This window comes from Pistacia vera, unplaced genomic scaffold (genome assembly GCF_008641045.1).
Source record: "Pistacia vera cultivar Batoury unplaced genomic scaffold, PisVer_v2 Contig291, whole genome shotgun sequence".
Lineage (NCBI taxonomy): Eukaryota > Viridiplantae > Streptophyta > Magnoliopsida > Sapindales > Anacardiaceae > Pistacia > Pistacia vera.
The window spans coordinates 1,118,054-1,142,188 of record NW_022196103.1 but is presented as its reverse complement, the minus strand read 5'-3'; the positions used below and the strand labels follow the sequence as shown (position 1 = coordinate 1,142,188).

General features: G+C 35.3%; 1 protein-coding gene across 1 annotated transcript; it reads right to left on the bottom strand.

The window, feature by feature from the left end:
• Window positions 1-15,124: 15,124 nt before the first annotated feature.
• Window positions 15,125-17,231, bottom strand: LOC116134803 (putative cyclin-D6-1). The gene is made up of 6 exons (XM_031420449.1): window positions 16,855-17,231; window positions 16,658-16,744; window positions 16,316-16,411; window positions 16,019-16,220; window positions 15,791-15,921; window positions 15,125-15,693 (listed from the first exon to the last, which is right to left on the bottom strand). Exons 1-6 carry the CDS (start codon window positions 17,029-17,031, stop codon window positions 15,430-15,432), a joined length of 957 nt encoding a protein of 318 aa, XP_031276309.1. The 5' UTR covers window positions 17,032-17,231; the 3' UTR covers window positions 15,125-15,429.
• Between the last annotated feature and the right edge of the window lie 6,904 nt (window positions 17,232-24,135).

The window sequence follows — 24,135 nt, the reverse complement described above, 5'->3', positions numbered from 1 at the left end:
GCATTTGACATTTCCATATGTTCTCTCAATAATTTTTCAGTTGACGGAACAAGGGTTGTAGTAAAATTATCTGACTCCGTACGACGCTCATGGAACCACCGTGACAATGTCCTCTAGATTGCATCAAAAAGTGTAACTATTGGAAACTCTCTTTCTATTAACAACTTCGAATTTATGGACTCCGCTATATTCGTGGTCATGATTTAAGAAAATTCAACCCTTATTAGCTCATATAATATACACTCTTTCCCATTTTGCCATTACTCTTCCTTGAAAATTCCACCTTTATCCTTTAATTCTTTACAAACTCACCCCCATTTTACACTATTCTCCATGAAATTTCCTTACATTTTACTCCCCACTTTTCCTGCTAATTAGGGGTAGAAAGGTCATTTTACCCCTATGAAGAATTTTCTAGAAACCTCGAGAATTTTTCTGCCGTCTCGTCGCCGCGGCGAAGAACTTTCTGTCGCCCCGGTGAAACAGTCCAGAACCGACACCTCCAACACAGAACCAACGTCGCCGCGGCGAAGCTTCTCCCTCGCCCTGGCGAAGACTGCAACTCCAAAATCTGCCAAGTCCTGATCGATTCCATGATAAACACTCAACCAAACAACATGAACAATATACAAACTCATTTAAGGGCAATTCAGTAACCCTTTAGGCCATACCATAAACAATGGCTACGTATTTCAAGTGGGGTGTTACAGTGTAGAATGTTTACGTCTATGTTAAACATATAGAGTTTACGATCCGTTCAGTGAACCATGACTGTTATTATATTTTTATTAAAAATATAGTTCTTTTATGTCTATATTAAAAATATATGGTGTAGAATGTTTACATCTATATTAAACATTCTACACCATAAACTTGGGAGATAAATATTGAAGTAAATTACCCTTAATCACTTATGCAATCCCATCTATTTAGCCTTAGTCGCTTAAGAAGCTTACAACAATTGTGCTGAAAAACTTATTGGGATAAGAGGAGCGAGCTGTTGTTTGTTTGTTTATTTAATTATTTAGGAAATATTAGGATATTGTTTTTTAATTATTAGATCCCTCAACTTTATTAATTTCATTAAATACCCCCAAAAAAAGTTTAAAAATTAATAGAAACACCCCAACCCACCCATACTTGCCTAATTCCAATAACCACAGTCTGTGGTGGCCGGAATCTGTCAGAACGGCCTACAAACGACCTGAATTGGCTGATAATTCACCGATATGGCCTTTTCCGGCCATATCCACAGTGGATCTGGCTGGCAAAGGCTAGATATGGCCGTCACAGACCGCCAAAGAAATGGCCACCGTTGACGGTGAACGACAGCCATTTCTTGGCCATCGTTGACTGAAAACGATGGCCATATATTTGGCGGTCGCTAACGGCCATGTCTAGACTTTTGCGGTTGTCGACGACCAGATCTGGCTGTAGATCTGGCCTTTTTTGGCCAGATCCATGGTTGACGTGGCTATAAACGCCCTACCCGCAAGATCCAATTGGTCTGCGTTGTAATGCCCTATTCCCGCCAGATTCCGATTGATCTGAAATCTTTTAAGCGACCAAGTGTAAAAAGTTAGAATCGATTAAGCGATATCATAAGTACCACCGGATCTCTTAAGCGACTAAGTCTAAATACACATGATCGCTGAGAAAATTGACAACAAGAAAAAAATATATTTTTTGTTTTGCATAAACAAAGAAAGAGCAAGAAGTACCTCATGAAGTTTGAAGGGTTGAAGAGAACTAGGTAACCATGCAAGCTTAGTGAACAGATATTCTTCTTCTTTTCTCGGAACATAAAGATGTTAAGAGTTCGAGCAAGAAAATGACTTGAGAGTTGAGATATGGACGAAGAAGAAGACAATTAATTTTTCAGGGCATTTAATAAATATTATACTCTTTTGAAATTCTTCTCGGTCTAATTGTAAAAGAAAGGAGTAAACTAAGTTTAAAATTTGAATGATTGCTTGTGCAGATGGTTTTGCAGAGTTACAGCTGTCTTCCATGTATATTTTTTATTTTGCTATTTGGTACAGTCAAAAAGTGAATTAATTACACTTTTCTTTTGGTGTTAAAATTTCGATAGGTCTAATAGAATGTGAAAAGTTGGTCTTTGTTTGTTAGTGACCATACATAAAACTAATTAGGCTAAGGTTATTCTATTAATCTATTATTTTTGTTAGTTCCTTTCATTTTTCCATGATCCATTTATTTAATACTTAGGATTATTAATTATTTTTTTCATTTCAATATCCTAACCCCCAGGGCATTTTATTAAAAGGCCATATATGTTTTTCACTATGAACAACGCCTCGCTCCTGCGTTCCACTGAACGAATCGTACATATATATATTTAATATAGACGTAAAAATTCTACACCATATATGTTTGATATAGACGTACAAGAACTATATGTTTAATAAAAATATAATAACGGTCATGGTTCACTGAATGAAATCGTAAACCCTATATGTTAATAGTTCGAGCAATAAAATGGCTTCACAGTTGAGATATGGATAAAGAAGAAGACGGTGAAATTTTTAGAGCATTGATAAATATTACACTCTTTTGAGATTCTTCTCGGTCTGATTTTAAAAGAGTTATTATTTTAAGGAGTAAATGAAGTTTTAATGACTAATCATTTGATTGTTTGTGCATATATTTTTGTATAGTTACATCTTCTTATGATTCGTTCAATAAAGAATACTTTATTGCCAACAACTAACAATTTTATGTACGGAGTTGTAACTCTGCAAAACCATTTGCACAAAAAATCTATTTAATAGGCAAACGAACTTCGTTTACACAGGGTCGCTTAAGCGATCATGTGATGGGCAGAATCAATCTGCCCAGGTGCATGATTGCTTAAGCGATCCATGATATCGCTTAAGCGACTCTTCTCTTTTTCACTTGGTCGATTAAGCGATCGTAGATCGTTTAAGCGATCATGTGATGGGCAGAATCAATATCTGCCCAGGTGCATGATCGCTTAAGCGATCCGTGATATCGCTTAGGCGATTCTTCTCTTTTTCACTTGGTCGATTAAGTGATCATGTGATGGGCAGAATCAATATTTGCCCAGGTGCACGATCGTCTAAACGATCATGGGCAATACATACTTTTCCATCTTTTCTCCTGAATTTTGACAAACTAAAATTACCAAAACATTTTAATTCCATACTTTCTCCTGAATTTGACAACCTAATTCCAAACTAAAATCACCAACAAATATTTAGGCCATGTAACAAGAATACTAAATATAAAGAATGATTTATTCAAGGTAATAATAAAATTTAAAACATCAATAATTGAAAACAATAACTCATCAACGGTTGGCCTTGGCAATTCCCTGAATTTCATCCTTCTTCGAACCTAATTTTCTAGATCTACATGTGATTACTTCTGGCAACTGCTTCTCTTGTGGCCAGGTTGCTTGCGAATTGAGCACTTATTCATCTTTCGGGGAACCTCAGAGGCTGATGGAATACGCTTAGCTCTTTTTCTCCCCTTTGCTATCTTCTTGAATGGCGGATGGATGATAATGTCAGCCAACTCTGGCGGCACTACCCACTGCTCTTCTGGAGGCACTGGATATATCATTTCTGAATAAGCTAGCATGTAGTGATTTGCCATATAGAGAGGGGAGCAAAGTTCCATGTAAATTCTTGAACCAAAATCCGGCTTCCGTTGGTGTTTCAGTGCCGCTAGTGCATGAGGATAAGGTAAACGTTGAATGTCAAGCACTTTACTGCTACAAGTTTTACTAACAAGGTTAACTAGGGCATTCGGACCATAGCCACGCACAGTGAACTCTTGAGAATTAAGAGGATAGGCAAACAGTGCATTTGACAGTTTCATATGTTCTCGCAATAATTTTTCAGCTGACAGAACAAGGGTTGTGGTAAAATTATCTGACTCCATACGATGCTCATGGAACCATCGTGACAATGTCCCCTGGATTGCATCAAAAAGTACAACTATTGGAAACTATCTTTCTATTAACAACTTCGAATTTATGGACTCGGCTATGTTTGTGGTCATGACATCAACCCTTCTTCCAGGAAAGTAAGCTCTACTCCATCGCTCGAAACCAACATCATGCTCAAGATACTTAGCAACTCTATCATCCTTGATTCGGATTTGTTGGAAGTGCTCCTCGAACTCATCAACCCGATAAGCTTTTGCTGCCATGTAGTATGTCTGAAGGAGGCCAGCACACTTAAACTTTTGTTTTATGTTCTCACCAAGGTGCCTCATACAGAATCCGTGATGTGCTTGAGGGTAAATAGTGGCAATCCCCTTCTTTATGGAGTTGTGCCTATAAGATATTATACACAACTCGTCATTGTCAGGCACTATCGTATGTAATTGCTGAAAAAACCAAGTCCACGACTTGTCATTCTTAGAGTCAACCACACACCATGCAACAGGATATTTGTGATTCTCGCTGTCCTGTGCAATGGCCACCAACAATGTACCTCCATACTTTCCCGTCAAAAAGCAACCATCAACAGCCAATACCTTTCTCATGTTTACAAAACCCCTGACAGCAGAACTGCAAGCAACAAAAAAATATTTAAACATCATATTCCTGTCCCCCTTCAAAGCCATCTTGCTACCTTCGTTTGTCAACTCAAGCATATAACGGTACGCTTCTAATACTGCGTACCCGTGCTCTAGCGTGCCCTTAAGAAAATCTTGTTCATGTTGTCTCCCTTTGCAACATTTCCAGTAACTAACAACACATCCCAACTCTGTGCGCACAAGTCTCTAAATGTCTTTAGGGGATGGACCTTTCCCTTCAACGAACTGACTTTTGACAAATTGTCCAATAACATCAGCGGAGGCTTGTCGATGCTCACCTGAAATATGTCTCAAACCACATGTGTGCTCACGGGTATATGTGCTAAGAATAAATTTTTCGGACTCTGCCAACCTTCTACAATAAACCCGCTACTTGCACTTTTGGTCATGACATGCAACCGTCACAACCAATGAATTTGACTTTTTGGTGATGAACTCAAAATTACCTCTCACTGCAACAAGTTTTAGCTTCCTCACCACTTCCTCTTTGTTGTCAAATAAATACCCTATGCGCAACTCCGATCCATCCGTAAAAACATGAGCTGATTCACTACTACTTGTAATTGCCCCTTCTGAACCTGCATAAATGACCATAGTGTTCTCTTCCTCACAAACTACACCTTCTGCATAATTTTTATTTAAAGGAATCTCTACATCTACGGGAACATGTACGGGGTCCTCCTCCTCAACATTTTCATTTTGCCGCCCATGACCAACCTCTTCTACAGTGTCCTCCTCACCACCCAATTCACTAACAAATCAATGCCCTCGTAGTTCAAATTAAAACCAGTCAAATCTCCGCCAACTTCCTTGTTATCCCCTTCCTTTGAACCAACTTCCAACAGTTTTCCTACAAAAGAAACCCTTAAAATCAGCCTCAAACCATTATCGGCCACATCAATCATATATAACTTCAAACTTTCATCCTACTTTAATATAGCAGGAGGTACCTTATAATGTTCAGGAACTCTGCTTAAAACATACTTCACAACTATATCACTACGTGAGCAACTCAAATCACCTCTTCTAATTATTTCATTAATCAACTCATCAAAACTAACCTCTGTGCTCACAGCAATTGGTATAACTTCTTTGCTCTTCCCAATCCACTTCCACCTACTTTCTTCCTCCACCCACTCACCAAAATATTCAACACCCAAAACAACTTGTCCCATGTCTAATAATAGCCAACTACCTATAATGCAAGAAAAAAAATATTCTTAACTGATGGACTAAGGGTTGAAATATTTTAAAAAGCATCTGCACAGTTGCTTGACAGATTTGGTGTATCGCTTAAGCGATCTGGTATATCATTTACTGGATCGCTTAAGCGATATAATGGATCGCTTAAGCGCTCCAGTGTAAATAAGCATGATTGCTTAAGCGATATTTGGTGTGCTGTCGTAGGCAACCAAGATTAAAACCTAAAAACACATGCAGTAGTGTGAGTAAGGATCGTTCCCACGGAAAGTGTTTAGCTAAGTTTTATGTTACGTGAACAAGGCTGAGGGGGAGGGGGGGTGTTTGAGTAAAACGAAAACACTTTCAGGAAAAACAGTTCAAGTTAAAATATCGAAATCAATCAAAATAACGAAACTCGATCTAAGTCAACATCCACCATCGGAATCTTACAACTGATCATTGATGCAAATATAAATCAATTCATATCTTGAATATTCACCGTTGGAACTATTTTCCTATCTCTCCTTAGTTGCAATTAATTAGGAAACAAGCAATCTAATTAATCTTACTACTAAACAACCCTAGACAAGCGCTAAAGATTTAATCTAGTGGCAGCCTTAAGTTCTAGAGAGATCGATGAAGCTGAACAACACAAACACAAGCGGTTGTATTTAATTCAGTCGAGTGTTCTTCCTAAGATTTAACAATTCCTGACGCAGCAAATTCTTAACTCTTAGTTGCTCAAAAATTAGAGGGATCAAACAATTACGGATTTGATATCTAATTTAGCGATAGATTACAACAAATAATAAACTAGTAGGCCTCCTAGTAATTAAATGAGATAATCATGAAAATAAGCATAGAAGAACATCCAATACTCAAAGCATATATCGAACACTAAAAACATATTAGATCTCACAGTTTTATTGATTCCGAGGCCTCCGTTTCCTTCGACCAAGTTATGAAAATTAGCCGCTCATGGCCATCACGAAAATTCAAAGGAAAAGTTGAAGAAGAGGGAAAAGAGAGGCGAGTGTGATACTGGTCTAATCTCTCTCCCCCCTTAACAAATATCCAATTCAAGTATTTGAATTCTACTATATCTCCTAAAAAATATTCTAATATCTAAAATAACATTTATCCTAAGCTGATTCTGATTAATTGAAAATAAAATAAAGTCCTAAAATAAAATAGGAAAGTGGTGTGTCCAGCTGTAACTTGCTTGCAATAGGTCTTCAAATCTTCCAATAATAAACTGCCTATTTGAATTGCATGACAAGGCAGAATGTTCCAGAACATCAGCAGTGCAGGTGCGTCAATTTCAAGCCCGATTAAAACCTTGATGCAGCGAGTATCTCTCCAAACTCAAAACATGAAAGTTATAGATATATTTCTTATGGTTCCACAGAATTTTGAATCATCTCAATTGGATCTCAAATGAGAGAGTTATTCCTAGATTACGAAGCAATGTTGAAACTGTCTGAATTCACCTAACTAGTTTCGTTTTGCATTTAACGCCTCCCTTTGCTTCCTAAATCAAAATAAAATAATAATGAGTACATTTAGGAAACAAATAAGTATAAAAGACTAGACATTAAGGGGGGTAAATATGATATTTTGCATTCTCATCAATATTATGCCATTTACTGATCGCTAAAGCGATCTGCTGCTATATACCCGACTTTTAGCAAATCGCTTAAGCGATCTATCTGCTACAATACCAGACGTACCAGATCGCTTAAGTGATACACAAGATCGCTTAAGCGATCCATCATATCCAGAACACGTTTTCAGTCATCTCCACCTACAATCAGTGCTACCACCCCCAGCTACCCGCAATGCAAGAAAATTTTCAATAAATTCCACTCCTTTCAACTTCCATTACATCAAACACAACCCAATAACCTAAACAACTAAATCAAAATCATAACCCAAACCCAATCCATCATTAAATCTTTGTGAATCGAAAGGGGAGATATACATACCTGGACGAAATTTCAGCAACAGCAGGAGGAGGAGGAGGATATGTGTTCGAGAAGATGTTAATGGTGGAGGAATGCGTTAATGTGGCAGAAGGAAGAAGAAGAAGGTGTTTGGGTTTGTTTGCAAGATTTTCGACTCTTTGGAGACTTATTATAATTTTTAAAAGATTACACAATTATTCATTAATCCTAATTAACCCCCTAATCATTTTTAATTAAGCTTAATAAAAAACAAGGCCATTTAGTTAAAATTTATAAACTTTATAGCCTTTTAATTAAATTTTAAGTTAAAATGGTCTTTTAATAAAATACCCCTTCTTTTTTAGGACAACCTCGTATTAATATCTTTACCTGGTTCTTCAGGATTAGTCAAATTTATTAAATAATTCAGATTCTATTAACAAATAGAGGAGATAATATATATAAATTAATTTTATAAATATATATAGTTTCCTCCTCATTCACAGCTTGATTATTCATTTTATTTTAATCTAGTCAATAAAGTTAAGTCAAGCCTACTAATTTCCATCTGTTGGTGGAAAAGGACATAAATGGGTGAGTCAAATCTGCGGAAAATTAAACCTTAGGAATGAGAACACGTGTAACAGACACTGACTTGAGTGGACATCAAATGCCAGAAAAATACAGAATTGGGAAAACTACAGCCATCGCCGCGGCGAAGGTTTTATCTTCGCTGTGGCAAGGATTTACATTAGGTCTAGCCGCCACAGACTTCGCCGCGGTGAAGGTTTTATCTTCGCCGCGGCGAGACTTCACAGAGGCACTTCGCCGCAGCGAGACCTGGAAATCCCCAATTCGTACAGTTCACGTTTTTTGCAGTTTTTGTGTATAAATACGAATCCAAATCAAATCAAACGCACATACGTTCAACCAGGATATTAACCAACCAATATAACATTCATCAACACATTATTAAACCAGTTTATCATTTGAATCATTCATTCAACAGTGGATTTACAGATTTTTCAGATTTAACAAAATCTGGGTTTTCATGGCAGATTCATCAAGGCAGCATGTTATCAACAAACACATGTAATCAACCATTCAATAACTGTAAATCTAGTACCCTAGGCTCTGATACCACTGTTAGAAAACGACCCGGTTGCGCAGCGGAAAACAAAAATATAAAACCATGGATCGTTCCTTAGAACCCAAAAATCAGGGCATAGAAAATTACAGTTTATATTTTATAAGAATCTACAGAAAAATAAATCCAAAGGTTTAGATTCATACCCACGTTTGGAGGCTCTACCAATGTTGTCTCTGAACATGTTTGCTACCGATCCAAGTATAGGATCGAACCAAGAAGTCCACACGAAGACAACCACCAAGAACCAAGGAGGGATTTGCTAGATCCTCCTTGGCCTTAAGAAATCAAGAAGAAAAGGAGTATTTGATTTTTCAATCAAAAGGGTGAAAGTGGCGTGGGAGTGAGTGTATGGGGTGTTGTGTTTTTCTTTTTGTTTTTCAAAAAGGCAAAAATTGAATTAATTAATAAAACACACAAACACTATTCTTTTTATAGGCAAACCAAGTTGCCCTATTCCCACATGGAATGGGCTTGGGCTCCAACCCAAACACCCCATGTTGCCAAACACTCCCAATTTGATATTTTAATTTAATTCATCATTATCTTAATTAAAATCAATTAATATTTAATTAACATTTAACAATAATGATGATTTAATTAAATATGTGCGAACACACATTTAACCGTAATTTCACTTATTTAATTTTTTAACAAATTAAATAATAGGCTACGACCTCAGCAAATTTAATTGCACTGTGAAATTACCAAAATACCCTTTTGCCTAAAAAGACGAAAACGCCCTTCTTTCTTCTTGGCTCTTAAATTATCTTCTATGTGTGTGACCCATAGGCTCCTCATCATACCGGTAGTGTATAGTATCGCGATTAACACCAATTAATCGTCTCACTAATACACAGACCAAGATTGGCCCCTAGCAAGGCATCATGGCCACCCGATAGATTCGGATTCAGCAAAGTAGCTACCTGTCAACGATATGGTTACCGTACAATTCGATCCTTTCATCATACGTTATCTCGACGAGACGAAGGCATAGAAATAGTGTCAACCTTCGGTTACTCTCGATATTATATATTCAGTTTCTGGACCAATGACCCGTATTATAATCTGGATAGAGCAACAACTCAATCCCACTGTGGCCACAGTTTTAGTGTCATTGCCATATACTGAATTGCGCCGTGAGATAACTTCTCCCGTACCCGGGAGTGATGAATCCTTTGTCAATCCACCATAGTCTTGATACACTCCTTGATATAGCCAATCACCACCGTACTGACAGCTCTGAATAGAACTGCGTTAGGCTAGTGTCAAACTGTACCAATCGGTGCACAAGGCGCTCCGGTGATCTCAAGTCTAAGGATCACATGCACCACCATTCGTTAGAGGATTTGTTCCATAGACACTGGGGTTACCATCCATATGGAATCCTCTGGTGGGTCAGTCCAGTGAACTTGCTGCGGTATATCCGCCTACAACAAGCACCCATGTGTTGCACCAGGTTGTCACCAAACAACCTTGACAAGTGAGATCAGTCACTGCCTTTCGACAGGGTCGTTCAACACTATGATAGCCTTACCGTATTATCTGTGCCCTTACTTCAGAATAATACTGGGGCTACGGACGTTTCTAGAATGGCCACCACATGTGCTCATAGGGTTCTCACTATCAAGATTTGAAACACTTGATACCCTCGTCACGGTTCTACCATTCTAAGGACATATATCAATACATATTGCAATAATAATGATTTACGCGATATAGAATAAAATGCCTTTTATTATTGATTAATGAACATTACTACAAAGAGTCAATTCTACAATAATTGATTAGCTCTAGGGCACCTACTCTAACAGAGAGAAGACCAAAATGGACAGAAGCTAGTAGTGATCGTATTTTTGAAGATGATGAGAGTGATGCAGAGGAGGAACTCTCAGTTAAAGGCACCAGACCTTTAGCTGAGGTTTATGAGAGATGCAACATGGCTTCACTTGAACCAACAAGCTACTTTGAAGCAGCAAAATCAGAGGCTTGGAGAGCTGCCATGAAGGAGGAGCTGGCAATGATTGAGAAGAACCAAACCTGGAAACTGGTAGATAGACCTAAGAACATAAAAGTAAAATAAGTTAAATGGATTTTCAAGAGGAAACTCAATCCATATGGCTCAATCCTTAAGCACAAAGCTAGGTTGGTTGTCAAAGGTTTTGTTCAGCAATATGGAATTGACTTCTTGGACACCTTTGCACCAGTTGCTAGGCATGATACAATTGGATTATTACTTGCAATGGCAGCACAGTTTGGATGGAAAATATTTCAGTTGGACATTAAATCAGCCTTCCTCAATGGATGGCTAAATCAAGAAATACAGCCGAAAGCATACAAGATCATAGGAATAGAAGACAAATTCTATCTCCTAAAGAAAGCCTTGTATGGCCCGAAACAAGCACCAAGGGCTTGGTACAGCAAGATCAATGATCACTTATTGAGCTTGGATTTTATGAGAAGTCCAAATGAACATACATTGTATGTTAGAGAGGTTGATGAAGATGTGATAATTATCTCTTTGTATGTTGATGATCTTCTTGTGATAGGGAGTAAACCAACTCAGTTGGAGGAGTTCAAGAAATCCATGCTTGATGAGTTTGAGATGATAGATTTAGGGGAAATGTCTTACTTTCTTGGGATGCAAGTTTATCAAAGTTCAAGTGGAATTTTTGTCAACCAAGAGAAGTATGCAAGTGAAGTTTTAAGGAAATTCAATATGAAGAATTGCAAATCAATGAACATTCCATTGGTTCCTAATCAAAAGTTGTCAAAAGATGATGATAAAGAAAATGTTGATGAAGGGCAGTATAGGAGTTTGATTGGTTGTTTGTTGTACTTAACAACAACCAGACCTAATATAATGTTTGCTACAAGCTTACTGTCTAGGTTTATGAATCAGCCCAAGGAAACACACTTCAAAGCTGCAAAAAGAGTGTTAAGATATATAAAAGGTACCACTAACTTTGGAGTATGGTTTAGGAGGTCAGAAAACTTTGAATTGGTGGGATTTTCTGATAGTGATTGGGGTGGTTCTATGGAGGACATGAAGAGCACTTTAGGGTATGCCTTCTTCCTGAATTGTGGTGCAATTTGCTAGCTCTCAAAAAAGCAAGAAATCGTGGCTCAATCCACAGCAGAAGCAGAATACATTTTGGCTGCTGCTGCTTTGAATCAAGCTATTTGGCTAGGAAAAATTTTGGAAGATTTGAAGTTGAAGCAAAGAAATCCTACTGCAATTATGTGTGACAATCAATCGGTTGTGGCTATAGCTAAAAATCCAGTTCATCATGGAAGAACTAAACACATAAAGATCAAGTTCCATGCGGTTAGAGAAGCTGACCAAGAAGGGGAAGTAAAGCTGGTTCATTGTAGAGGTAAGGATCAAGTGGTTGATATCATGACTAACGGTTTGTCCAAAACCAAGTTTGAAGACTTTAGGCTCAGACTTGGTGTTTCTAGCAAAAATATCATGGAGGAGTGTTAAAACAGTGATATTTTGCTGGAAATTTAACTGAAAATTCAGTTGATTTTTGAAAATCTTTTGTCACCAAAAGAGCTCTCTGTCTGCCTAGTTGTTTGTCGTGAATGGAGTTGCTGAAGTTGTTAGTTTTTGATGATATGTATAGGTGCTCAGCTGTGATTAAGGTGTATTTGTTATAAACCTTGTTTTTAAATTTCAAACCTGTAAATGTACTGTTTAGTTGGTGTAGTAGTGAGCAAATTGTTGCATAAAATTGAAATGCTAATTGCAATGAAGTAGAACTTTTCCCTCAACTCATATTTGTGTCCTCTTTCCTTAGTATTCACCAGCACTAGACACCTACACAACCCATCCTATGCTACAAAACTCTCCCACCCTTCCACAAACTTCCTCTCATTCCATGACTACTCACTCTAAAAATAACATTTTCAAACCCAAACGTCTCTATCATGCAACTACAAACCATCCTCTTCTTGCCTCTGTTGAACCCACCTGTGTTACCCAGACCATTAAATTTGTTGAATGGCGTCACGCCATGTCCGATGAGCTTACGACACTTCTTTGCAATGGAACATGGGAACTTGTCCCTCCTTCTCCTTCTCAAAATATAGTTGGCTGCAAATGGGTTTTTCGGATTAAACGACACCCCAATGATCAATCTCAAAGTACGAAACCCGTCTCATTGCCAAGAGGTATCACCAACATCCTAGTATTGATTTTCATGAAACTTTTAGTCCGATTGTTGAATCAACGACCATTAGGCTAATACTATCTCTCGCCTTGTCCAATGATTAGCCTTTACGTCAATTGGATGTCAACAATGCCTTTCTTCATGGAACAGTGTCTAAAGAAGTCTTTATGCAGCAACCGTTAGACTTTATTGATCAAAACAATCTGCACTTTGTTTGCCAATTATGGAAGGCCATTTACGGTCTTAAATAGGCTCCAAGGGCATGGAATAATGAGCTCAAAGGTTTTTTAATCTCCTATGGTTTTGTTAATTCACACAGTGACACTTCGCTTTTCATCTATCATCATAGTGGTATTACTCTCTATTTTTTTGTTTATGTAGATGATTTGATTGTCACCGGCAATGACAACACGACTCTCACATGTTTTTTGCAAGCATTTGCATCTTGCTTTTCTATCAAGGACCTTGGTGATCTTCACTATTTTCTTGGTATTGAAGTTCTACCAACCAAGTCTGGGCATCTCTTAAGCCATCACAAATATATAAGAGACTTATTGGAATGGACAAAAATGTCTAGAGCAAAAGAATGCAGTACGCCTATGTCTTCCACTCAGTCTCTTCAGCTGCATGTCGGTTCTTTATCCACCGATGCAACCTAGTTTTGTCAAGTTCTTGGTGCCCTTCAATATTTGTTATTTGTCCCTCACTCGGCCTGACATATCTTACGCAGTCAACAAACTGGCACAATTCATACACTCTCCAACTGAGACTCACTGGTCAGCAGCCAAACGAATTTTATGCTACTTAAAAGCTACCATACATCATGGTCTGTTTCTTAAATGTCTTCAAAAGCTTTGTGTAACGGCTTTTACAGACACTGATTGGGCGGCCAATCGTGATGATCGCACATCCACTTCTGCATACATTGTCTATCTCGGTGGTAACAATGTCTTGATGTTCCAAGAAAGAAAAAAATTGTTGCCCGTTCGTCAACGAAAGCCGAATATTGAGCTCTTGCATCCTATGCTGCTGAGGTGTTTTGGCTTAAAAATTTACTTACTGAGTTACATAGTGATTGCCTATCAACTTTGCCGAATTTTTTTTTTTTTTTGATAACATTGGTGCAACCTATCACTCCATCAATCCTGTCTTTCACTCAAGAATGAAGCACATCTCTATCGACTACCATTTTGTTCGTGACCAAGTGGCTCAAAGGTCTTTCATAGTGTCTCACATCTCATCCAAAGACCAACTTGTTGATGCCTTGACTAAGCCCCTACTGTCTATCACATTTCACAAATTACGCTCCAACATCAGTGTCTTCAATGGGAGCACCGTCTTGCGAGGGCCTGTTAGAGAATCTTCATCAGATGGCGTCATCTCTTTCTCCCCAGACTCAAGTGGCTAAGCTACAGTAGTTTCAACAAACTCTGATTCTGCTTTATCTCCACAAATCTCCTCTAATTAGTTTAACATTCAAAAGTTTATTTTATCTCTTCCTTGTATTTAGGCATCTCTGTTTAGTAAAAGAGTACAGCTTTCATGTATATATTGACCAAGCTTGTAAATCAAATATACAATCAATATTTTATACTCTCTCCTTGTTAGTCCTAAAATAAGATGCTACCATTCAAGGTAAACCGCACTGACAATCACATATCCAGTTCTGATTTCTCATATTACCTTACACTCCACAGTGGCCCAAAATTTTTAGTACAAGGACCATCTAGCTACTCAAAGTTGTCCCATATATCCCCCCAACAAAACACACTAAACAGTCCAAGCTATGCTATTAAACACATAAGTTCAAAAGAACTAAGAAAGAAGATCACAAGTTACATAAATCATTTGTTATTCATGACTTGAATTTCTATCAAGCACATAAATGGCTTCTATCTTCGACAAAGATACTAAAATCTTTAACGAAGCTACGTGCCTTGGACGTTGTAGCTTCCACTCTCTTAGTCCAACCAACACATAATTAAATCTCACACGCCAATTTTTTTCTTGATATGATGATATAATTGTTTATGCTTTCGTTCAATTTCTTATATGCGTTGACTATGTGTACACCATTTCTTGCGTTTTCAAGAAAATTATTATCTTATTGAAGCATTTGTTGTACCCTCGCTGTTACCAAGCAAGGGACACTGAGACATAACCAAATTAACTTGAACCAAAACAAAAGCACAAAACAATGATGGGAGACTCAACACTGAAGCCGCTTTTTGTCCCTCATGGAACCAATTTATTTCTCTTTTTTTCAATTTTTTACTGTTCTCTTGGTGAGCCTTCAATATCTGCTGCTTCAAATCATGCTCATCAATTGCTTTTCTCTTTCGGTGGTAAAAATATGCTGAAATGTAGACCAATTTCTTTTTCTCATTATAACCTAACACTGTTGGATACGAGAAAGCTGGAACCTGCTTTCACTACAAAAACCACTTATTTTACGCCTCTTGATTTCTCTCTTTTCCGGCCTGAAAGTTGCAGTGGTGCTGCTACTACTGTCCATTTTCTCACTTGCCGATTTGGTGCATTTGCAATCCAGAACACTTATTGGAGTTCCTGTGCTCGACATTGTATCCATCACTGACTCGTGCGCCTCCATCGCCACCATCTCTTGCATTGTATCAAAACATTGTAACAGGTTCTCCTAAAACAAAAGCACCACACAAGTCAAGTTAAAAGTAAACAAAATGGGGAACAATGTGGAATAAAACTATTCAGTATTCATTAAACTTCCTACTTACTTTATTTATATATTCACAAGATGAAATTGAAGTCTTGAAAGAAGGGAACTGCAAAGGGAATAGCTCATGAGAAGACACAAGAAGTGCTGATGCTGCAATTACAGATGGCTTGAACTCTAGCAACTTGATTTCTAAAACAAAAACAAAATATGTTAATATGGGTTTGCGCTAATTTCCACAGAAACATAATTAAAAAAGAATACTAATGAGTTTAGGCTAATTAATTACCATTATGAGCATCAAAGATGATATCTGTGGCTCGATCTCTTAGAGCTTGTGTCAAAGGAGGATCTTTGAGTTTGAATAAAGAAATGAAGTAGCACAGAAATGAGAAAGGTGTTATTGATCTCATTCTCCAATTTAAAGCATCAAGAATAAGAAGCTCCATCCTCTGAATCGTTTGTGCATCAAATATGAATCCTTCTTCTCTCTGTTTCAATTTTCTAAACAATTTGCCTGAGCGGCTCTTGCACTGCAATATTTTGAATTAACATATCGAAATTAACTAAAAAGTGAAAACTTTACCTGGATTTTAGAGGGTGAGAAGTGGGTATTTTTCATCTTTGCTGCTAGAGAAATGCAAGAGGTTACAAGAATCCTTAAAACCCACGGCTGTCCTTGCTGCAAGATCAAGATTAACTAAAACTTTCACTGAAAGTGTTAACATTTTCACAACAATTTGTTCACAGATTAATGAAGCATTATTTACAAAGAAAAACATATTTTGTTTTGGTTTTGTACGAAAGTTGCAGCAATAAAACAGAACATAACAAAAAAAAAAAAAAAAACAAGCGCCATATTCAATAAAAATATGTATATATTAGAAAAAAAAGACCACCAAAAGCATTGTTTTATAGCTCTTTTTACCGGAATTTCTTGCCGGGAGATGAACCGGTCCAAATAAGTGACGGCAAGGTAGGGAATGGATGGCTCAAAGTTGCCGGAAAATTGTGCCTGCCCAACCAAAACAAGTTACAAAAGGTAACAAGAAAAAAAAAATGAAAAAGAGAGAGAGATCTCCAAAGTTAAAAAGCTAGCTATACAAGTTATGGCTCAACTTTTACCAGCAAAATGAGAGACACAGCTTCGTGACGAAAGGAGGGATAAAAATCAGTAAATTTCAAGCATTGTATGAACTTTTGTGAGGGCATGTGATCAGACTCAGAGGCAAAGAGATGGGGAATTTTATCAGATTGTTGTTCTTCCAAGCTTGTGAATGGGTTCTCAAGATCAAACTCCATCTCTAAAATTTCTTAATATTGTTTTAAATGATATAGAATATGTGTGAAGTCTGTGTTTTGTAGCAGAGAATGGTCAAGAAAGAGAGAAGGCAAAACAAAAGCAATAAAGTGAGAGAGAGAAAAGTTTGCAAGAGAGTGAGTAATAATTATGGAAAAGAGAAGCTCTGTAGTCTTCAACCTCTCTTCTCAGTAGAGGCAGAGCTGCTCCATTAGTTATAACTTATATGTATGTTGGTCCCTGCCCCCCTATCTCATAACTTATTCTTGGAAAATGAACACAATAAATTTAAGAATGTTTCATTGTTTAATCTAAACAAAATATTTTTATTTCCAAAAACTATATGGAGAAAATTCATAAACTTTTGCGGAGCCTCAGAGAAACATACTATTCCTGCATGAAGTAAAACTTTTTTGTTTTGTTTTGTTTATAGGAAATATAATTCTAACAGTGATTAATTAATTAAGTTATTAAAAATACTTTGAAAGATTCTTTTTATTTTTTTCCTTTTTCTTTTTTTACTTTTGCTTTCTTACTGTTTACTAGATCAGTTATTTTATTTACAAATTAGGCAGTTGACAAGTTCCTCAGTCAGCTTTATCAAAACTATATCACATGTATCTCCATGCTCTTCTGTCCTTAGCATTTGGGTCACCATCCTAATATCATCAGTCAAGTTCAAAAACGGAGATTCTGGTGAAATTAAGTCAAATCTTCAAAGAGCATTTGTTAAAACCAGTCTTATAAATTTAAAACTAATCTCTCGAACCAATATTACTAGGCTGAAATTGAATTATAAGATGCATACAAATACAATACAAGATATAAAATAAAAGTGAGGCATTTGTCAGGAGGCCTGTCTCTTTCTGACCAAAATTAAAACTTGTGGCATTTCTACATTACTAATACATCTCTCTCAAATGCCCACTTCAATCTTCATTGTTGTTTTGCGGGTATTTTCCCGCTTTCAGCTCAACGTGAGACATATGATTATGTAAATTTAAGAAAATAATAATCAGATTTAATCTCTACAATGTTCAATTAATAAACATCCAATTATTTTAAGTGTGACATGAACCAAATTGTTGCAGAATGAAACTGAAGGTGGTCTGCAGCTAGGGAATATGGCAGAGAATTATACACATAATATACGATCGTTACTTACATTTAGAGAAATATCAAAAAAAAAAAAAAAAAAAAAAAATTAATAAACTGTGTTTGCATTCGTATATTGTTGCTTATTAGCTGGCAACAACAGCTTTTGTGACAAACGTTTCTTTTCTCATTATCTTTTCTTGACTTCGATGAATCCGGTTATTTCCAACGTATTTAATAAAAAATAATGCCCCATTAATTAAAAAAATTCAGGAAAATAGCTCGTTAATTATTGTTAAATCAATCTTATCTTATGGGTAATTTTAAAAAAAATGGTATTAATTATTGAACAAAAATACTTTAAAAAACTATCTTTTTATTTCTTAATTATTTACATGATTCATTGTCATAATTAACATTCAACGTAAACCAAACTAGGAAATCTAATCACCAGATTTAGACAATCAAACTTTAATCAGTAAATAATTAAAAAGGTAATTCCGGGTTTGGGCATTGATTGCCTAACGTTGGGGAATGGGGACAGCTGTTAGGCCACGTGTCAGACTGGACTACAACCAGTCCCATCATATTGGAGATAATAAACCCATCAAATGGCCCCCATCCATACAAGTACCCGTACATGTACCTCACGTGTTTGTGATAAATGCCACTCGATCTATATCCTAACAATTTTCTCACATTTTTGTATTTAAATTTAAAATATATTTGCCATTGCTATACCTCACATATAAATGTGGAAGTATATTTAAGTATTATTATTATTATTTTAAGCTACTTTGCCGCGAGGACTCAAAATGTTTAACTCGTTGATTTAATGTCTCGGTAAAATTTATTGATTTGATTTTTCATTTTTAAATTTTGAATTTGTAGCTGTCTTCTGTGACAGCGATAATATATGTATGATTATTAGCATGTTATGAACTTGACAAATGCAGAAACGGAGAGTCATAACCCCACCACTTTAAGAGGCATCAAATTCCTGGAAATTTCCTAAAACAAAAGATAAAATATGACTATAGTTTATGCTTTCATAATCAACTCTTTTTAATTCATCAATAAACGTGCATTTATAGATTCTTTTTTTAGTGTGTGATTCATAAATTTTGGGCAAATAAAAATTACAGTTTTACTTTTTTTATAATTTCGCTGATGAGTTTAATTTCTAAAAGTCCCCCAACATTTGTTTCGGTTTTGAAACTAGAGTCCCTATCAAACTTGCAATTTTTTGGAACTGAGAAATAATAACTTTTAATAATGTGGGTGTTTTTGAGGGGACTCAAACCCAAACTTTATGGGAACAAACCACAAGTTTGATCATCCAATTAAACCGTCATGGATAAAATAATATGATTATAAATTTGAAAATTTTAAATTCTAACAACGTAAAATATCTAAATTTACTTGATATATCATTTACATTTTTTCATCAATCATGAATTCATATAAAATTAATGCTTAACCTCAATGATTTCAAATTCCTATGTATAGTATTTAATATATATATTGAAAGTTTAATTTATAAGCAGTGTAATATTTATCTGTCTTCCATAAATAGAGGTCATTTTGGCTCACTATTATTATCATATCATATTCCATTATACTATCCTAAAAACTAAAAAATACATTTATTTCAATATTTACAAAATTTGATTATATTTTATTTAACTTTTAAAATATTAATAATTACTTTCCTTATAAAGATAACCCAAATTTATTTTTTTCAAAATACTACTTTAAAAAGCATTAGAGTAGTAAATCAAATGAGCCAAACATGTNCGGTAAAATTTATTGATTTGATTTTTCATTTTTAAATTTTGAATTTGTGGCTGTCTTCTGTGACAGCGATAATATATGTATGATTATTAGCATGTTATGAACTTGACAAATGCAGAAACGGAGAGTCATAACCCCACCACTTTAAGAGGCATCAAATTCCTGGAAATTTCCTAAAACAAAAGATAAAATATAATTATAGTTTATGCTTTCATAATCAACTCTTTTTAATTCATCAATAAACGTGCATTTATAGATTCTTTTTTTAGTGTGTGATTCATAAATTTTGGGCAAATAAAAATTACAGTTTTACTTTTTTTATAATTTCGCTGATGAGTTTAATTTCTAAAAATCCCCCAACATTTGCTTCGGTTTTGAAACTAGAGTCCCTATCAAACTTGCAATTTTTTGGAACTGAGAAATAATAACTTTTAATAATGTGGGTGTTTTTGAGGGGACTCAAACCCAAACTTTATGGGAACAAACCACAAGTTTGATCATCCAATTAAACCGTCATGGATAAAATAATATGATTATAAATTTGAAAATTTTAAATTCTAACAACGTAAAATATCTAAATTTACTTGATATATCATTTACATTTTTTCATCAATCATGAATTCATATAAAATTAATGCTTAACCTCAATGATTTCAAATTCCTATGTATAGTATTTAATATATATATTGAAAGTTTAATTTATAAGCAGTGTAATATTTATCTGTCTTCCATAAATAGAGGTCATTTTGGCTCACTATTATTATCATATCATATTCCATTATACTATCCTAAAAACTAAAAAATACATTTATTTCAATATTTACAAAATTTGATTATATTTTATTTAACTTTTAAAATATTAATAATTACTTTCCTTATAAAGATAACCCAAATTTATTTTTTTCAAAATACTACTTTAAAAAGCATTAGAGTAGTAAATCAAATGAGCCAAACATGTCATACTACTTTCTCTGGGATATTTATCATTTTGACTGAAAACTGATACATCCTGACGATGATCTATGGAAGTTGCAGGTGGTTGGTGTATGAGATATGATCATATGAGGCCCCATCACCCCTGATAAGGCATTTCCCGCCTTGTAAAATCTGCATTCATTTTTTCTGTTCAGCTTTCCAGACCCTATTCAATGTAAAGGAGAGAATTGAGAAATGTGATTTGTTTCCGTATTTGTAACTTTCGAGGGACTAACAGAACTGCCTCAATGCGTTTCTGATAGTGGTAATCTTGAACTCATTTAGAATTAGGTGAAAGGATATTTTATAACACTTTGTATGCCAAATAAATTAGAGTATATTATATGTCAAACATACAGAGTTATTATATCGGTTTGTAGATGATAATTTATATAATTAATTTGTACTGTATATGTAACATTTATCTTAATCATAACTAAGATAAAAAAAACTAGAGATATCTAATTTAATTAATTATTATTGACATAAATCTAATAACATATAAAATCTTAAAATACTCTTACATTGCAATATTTGTAGTTTATAACTAATTATCCAATATTTAAATGGGTATGCAGCAGTATAATCAATTAATCATTCAACGACCTTCGGGAATAAAGACGAGATTTATTAATTTTGCATAATCTCGACAAAACACGAAAATTTTCAAACAAAACAAAATTAACTTTTGGGGAGGTCCCTTCTTTTGACAAAGCTCAACCATTAATTACTCAGTCTATATTATAAGACATCAATTCACCAATGTGTACAGAGAATTGAAAGAAAAAAAATCATGTATGAATCTATCTGTACGTTATTTTATCATTATTGTAATCATTCATGCAAATCCAATAGTATTATTGAATATGAAATGATAACAGGACTCAGCAGGAGACCCACATAATATTGAAAATGAACCCGTGAAGTCCATGTGGGACCTAATTTAAGACCCGCCTGGAAACTTCCGGGAGCAGGATTAATAAAGCATTCTTTAATTGCTAATTAATATATTTATCTCCTTTAATCAAAAGACTTGCAAATGTGGACAGAAGAAAAAATGGTATCAATTCCTTTGAGAGGAATTTATGCACGTGAAGCATAAGCATGCCACAGCTAGCTGTAAGTGGATAAATTGGCACAGTAAGGTATTATCATTTTGGTCATCTCCATGATTGTAGCCGCGGATAATCATGCATGATTTATGGCACCCTCAAACTACTAGGTAATGTTAAGGGATTTATTTAATTTTGTTTGTTAAAATAAGAACTATTTAAAATAAAAATACTCGTAAATTCTATGTTTTTTTTTTTTTTTTAATAATACTTTACCAAAGATTTTCCTAATTTTAACTGCATTCCCACTTATTAACTCATTAAACCCCTATCTTGAATTTGTTTTTAATCACTATATATCTTAGAAAATTACGAAAGAGGGCTAAAGAACATCAAGAATTAACCTAAGAAGATTGAGATCTGGTGTATAATATTTCACTTTGATTTTCACTTAGTAATAGAGAACAAATTGTTATAATAATCCACGTCATTAGCTAAACCACAATCAATGTAAACATTATGCAATTGGGTGTTAAAACAATAAAGGTAATTTTTTTTTTTTTTCTGATATTTCCTTTCCTATTAGATTAGGTGCAGTCATCTTCCATTTTACATATTATGGTTGAGTTTATGTTGATCGAAGGATGCTGTGTGCATACTGTTGAGAGAGAAGAAAAATATCAAAGTTCCTTTTTTTTTTTTTTTTTTTTTTTTGGAGGGGGCGGGGGAGGAATAACACTACTCTAAGGGTGCATTTGATTCTAAAAATGTTGTATATTATTGGGAATATTATATTAGTGGAAAGATAGATTACCTTAAGGGGGCGTTTTGTTGGAGGTAATAGAAGATTACTGGGGTTATATCATCTTATATTACTTGATTACCATGTTTAATTGTCAATTAATATAAGATTCCAGTAATTCTTACATTACCAATAATTGTTACGGTCGGTAATATTGAAGGTAATCTGATTACCTCAATTTTCTTAGGTATTGTAAGATTTCCTTGGTAATCTTATTTTTGTTACAATTCTATCCCTTATTCATAAGTTTTTTTGACAATACTACCCTTATTGTAAAATAAATTTACATTAATATACCATTTCAATTTTACCCTTGTTTAATTAAGTTTTTGGACAATAATGCCCTTATATTTAAAACAAATTACATACCACTGTCGCCACTCAGCCACCATCGGCGACAGTAGGCCAACCACCACCAAAAAATCGCCGGAGTCCCTAAAAATGACCGAGATTCACTGGGAGGCTTTGGGAGGCTTCGATATGACTGTTTTCTACCATATTGATGGCCGAAAATGACCATATCAGGCTAGATCTGACCATTTTCGGCAGATCCCTAGCCATTAGTGGCCAGATCTAGGTGAGATTTGGCCATTAACAGCCAGATCTAGTCTACCCAAAATAGATCTGGCCGTTAACAGCCATGTCCATGGCCGTTATCTAGCCGATAATGGCTAGATCTTGCCTAGATCTAGCCGATAATGGCCAAGGATCTAGCTGTTAACGACCAGATCTGGCTATTTTCGGCCATCAATATAGCCAGAAACGGCCATATCGGAGCCTCGTGGTCACGCTGAGCTACTCACTACGACTTTTGAAGACTTCCCGCGGTGGTTTGCGGTGGCGGTAGGCGACGATAGGGGTGGGGGTGATTTTGTCATAAATTATAGTTTTATATAAGCAGAGATGTTTTAGCTAAATTTGAAATATTGGGGGTTAAAAGAATTATTCAAAAATTTATAATAAAAATAATATTATATTAATATTTAAAAAGAGGGCAATTTAGTAATTTAAATAACATACCCGCCAATTTATTCCCCCTAACCAAACATATTAATATAACATACACACCAACTAACCAAACCCATTTTCCTAAAGATTCCTAGTAATCTTCAAGGTAATATAAGATTCCAGTAATCCAACATTCCTAGTAATCCAACATTCCCTGAACCAAACGCACCCTAAAGATTACTGGTAATGTTTAGGGAAATATGTTTGAGTATGTTAGAATAAATTGGTGGATATTATATTGATATGTTTGGTTGGGAAGAACGAATTGCTGGGTATGTTATGTAGATTACTAAATTGCCCTCCTTTTTTAAATATTAATATAATATTATTTTTTAAATAATTATTTTAACCCCCTACATTTGAGATTTTGCTAAAACACC

Excerpts from the sequence above, each read along its gene's own strand:
- LOC116134803 (XM_031420449.1), bottom strand. The coding sequence starts at position 17,031 with ATGGAGTTTGATCTTGAGAACCCATTCACAAGCTTGGAAGAACAACAA. Across the intron at positions 16,412-16,657 it reads TCTCCCGGCAAGAAATTCCG|CAAGGACAGCCGTGGGTTTT; the intron begins GTAAAAAGAGCT and ends TTGATCTTGCAG. Across the intron at positions 15,694-15,790 it reads CTTGTGAATATATAAATAAA|GAGAACCTGTTACAATGTTT; the intron begins GTAAGTAGGAAG and ends CTTTTGTTTTAG.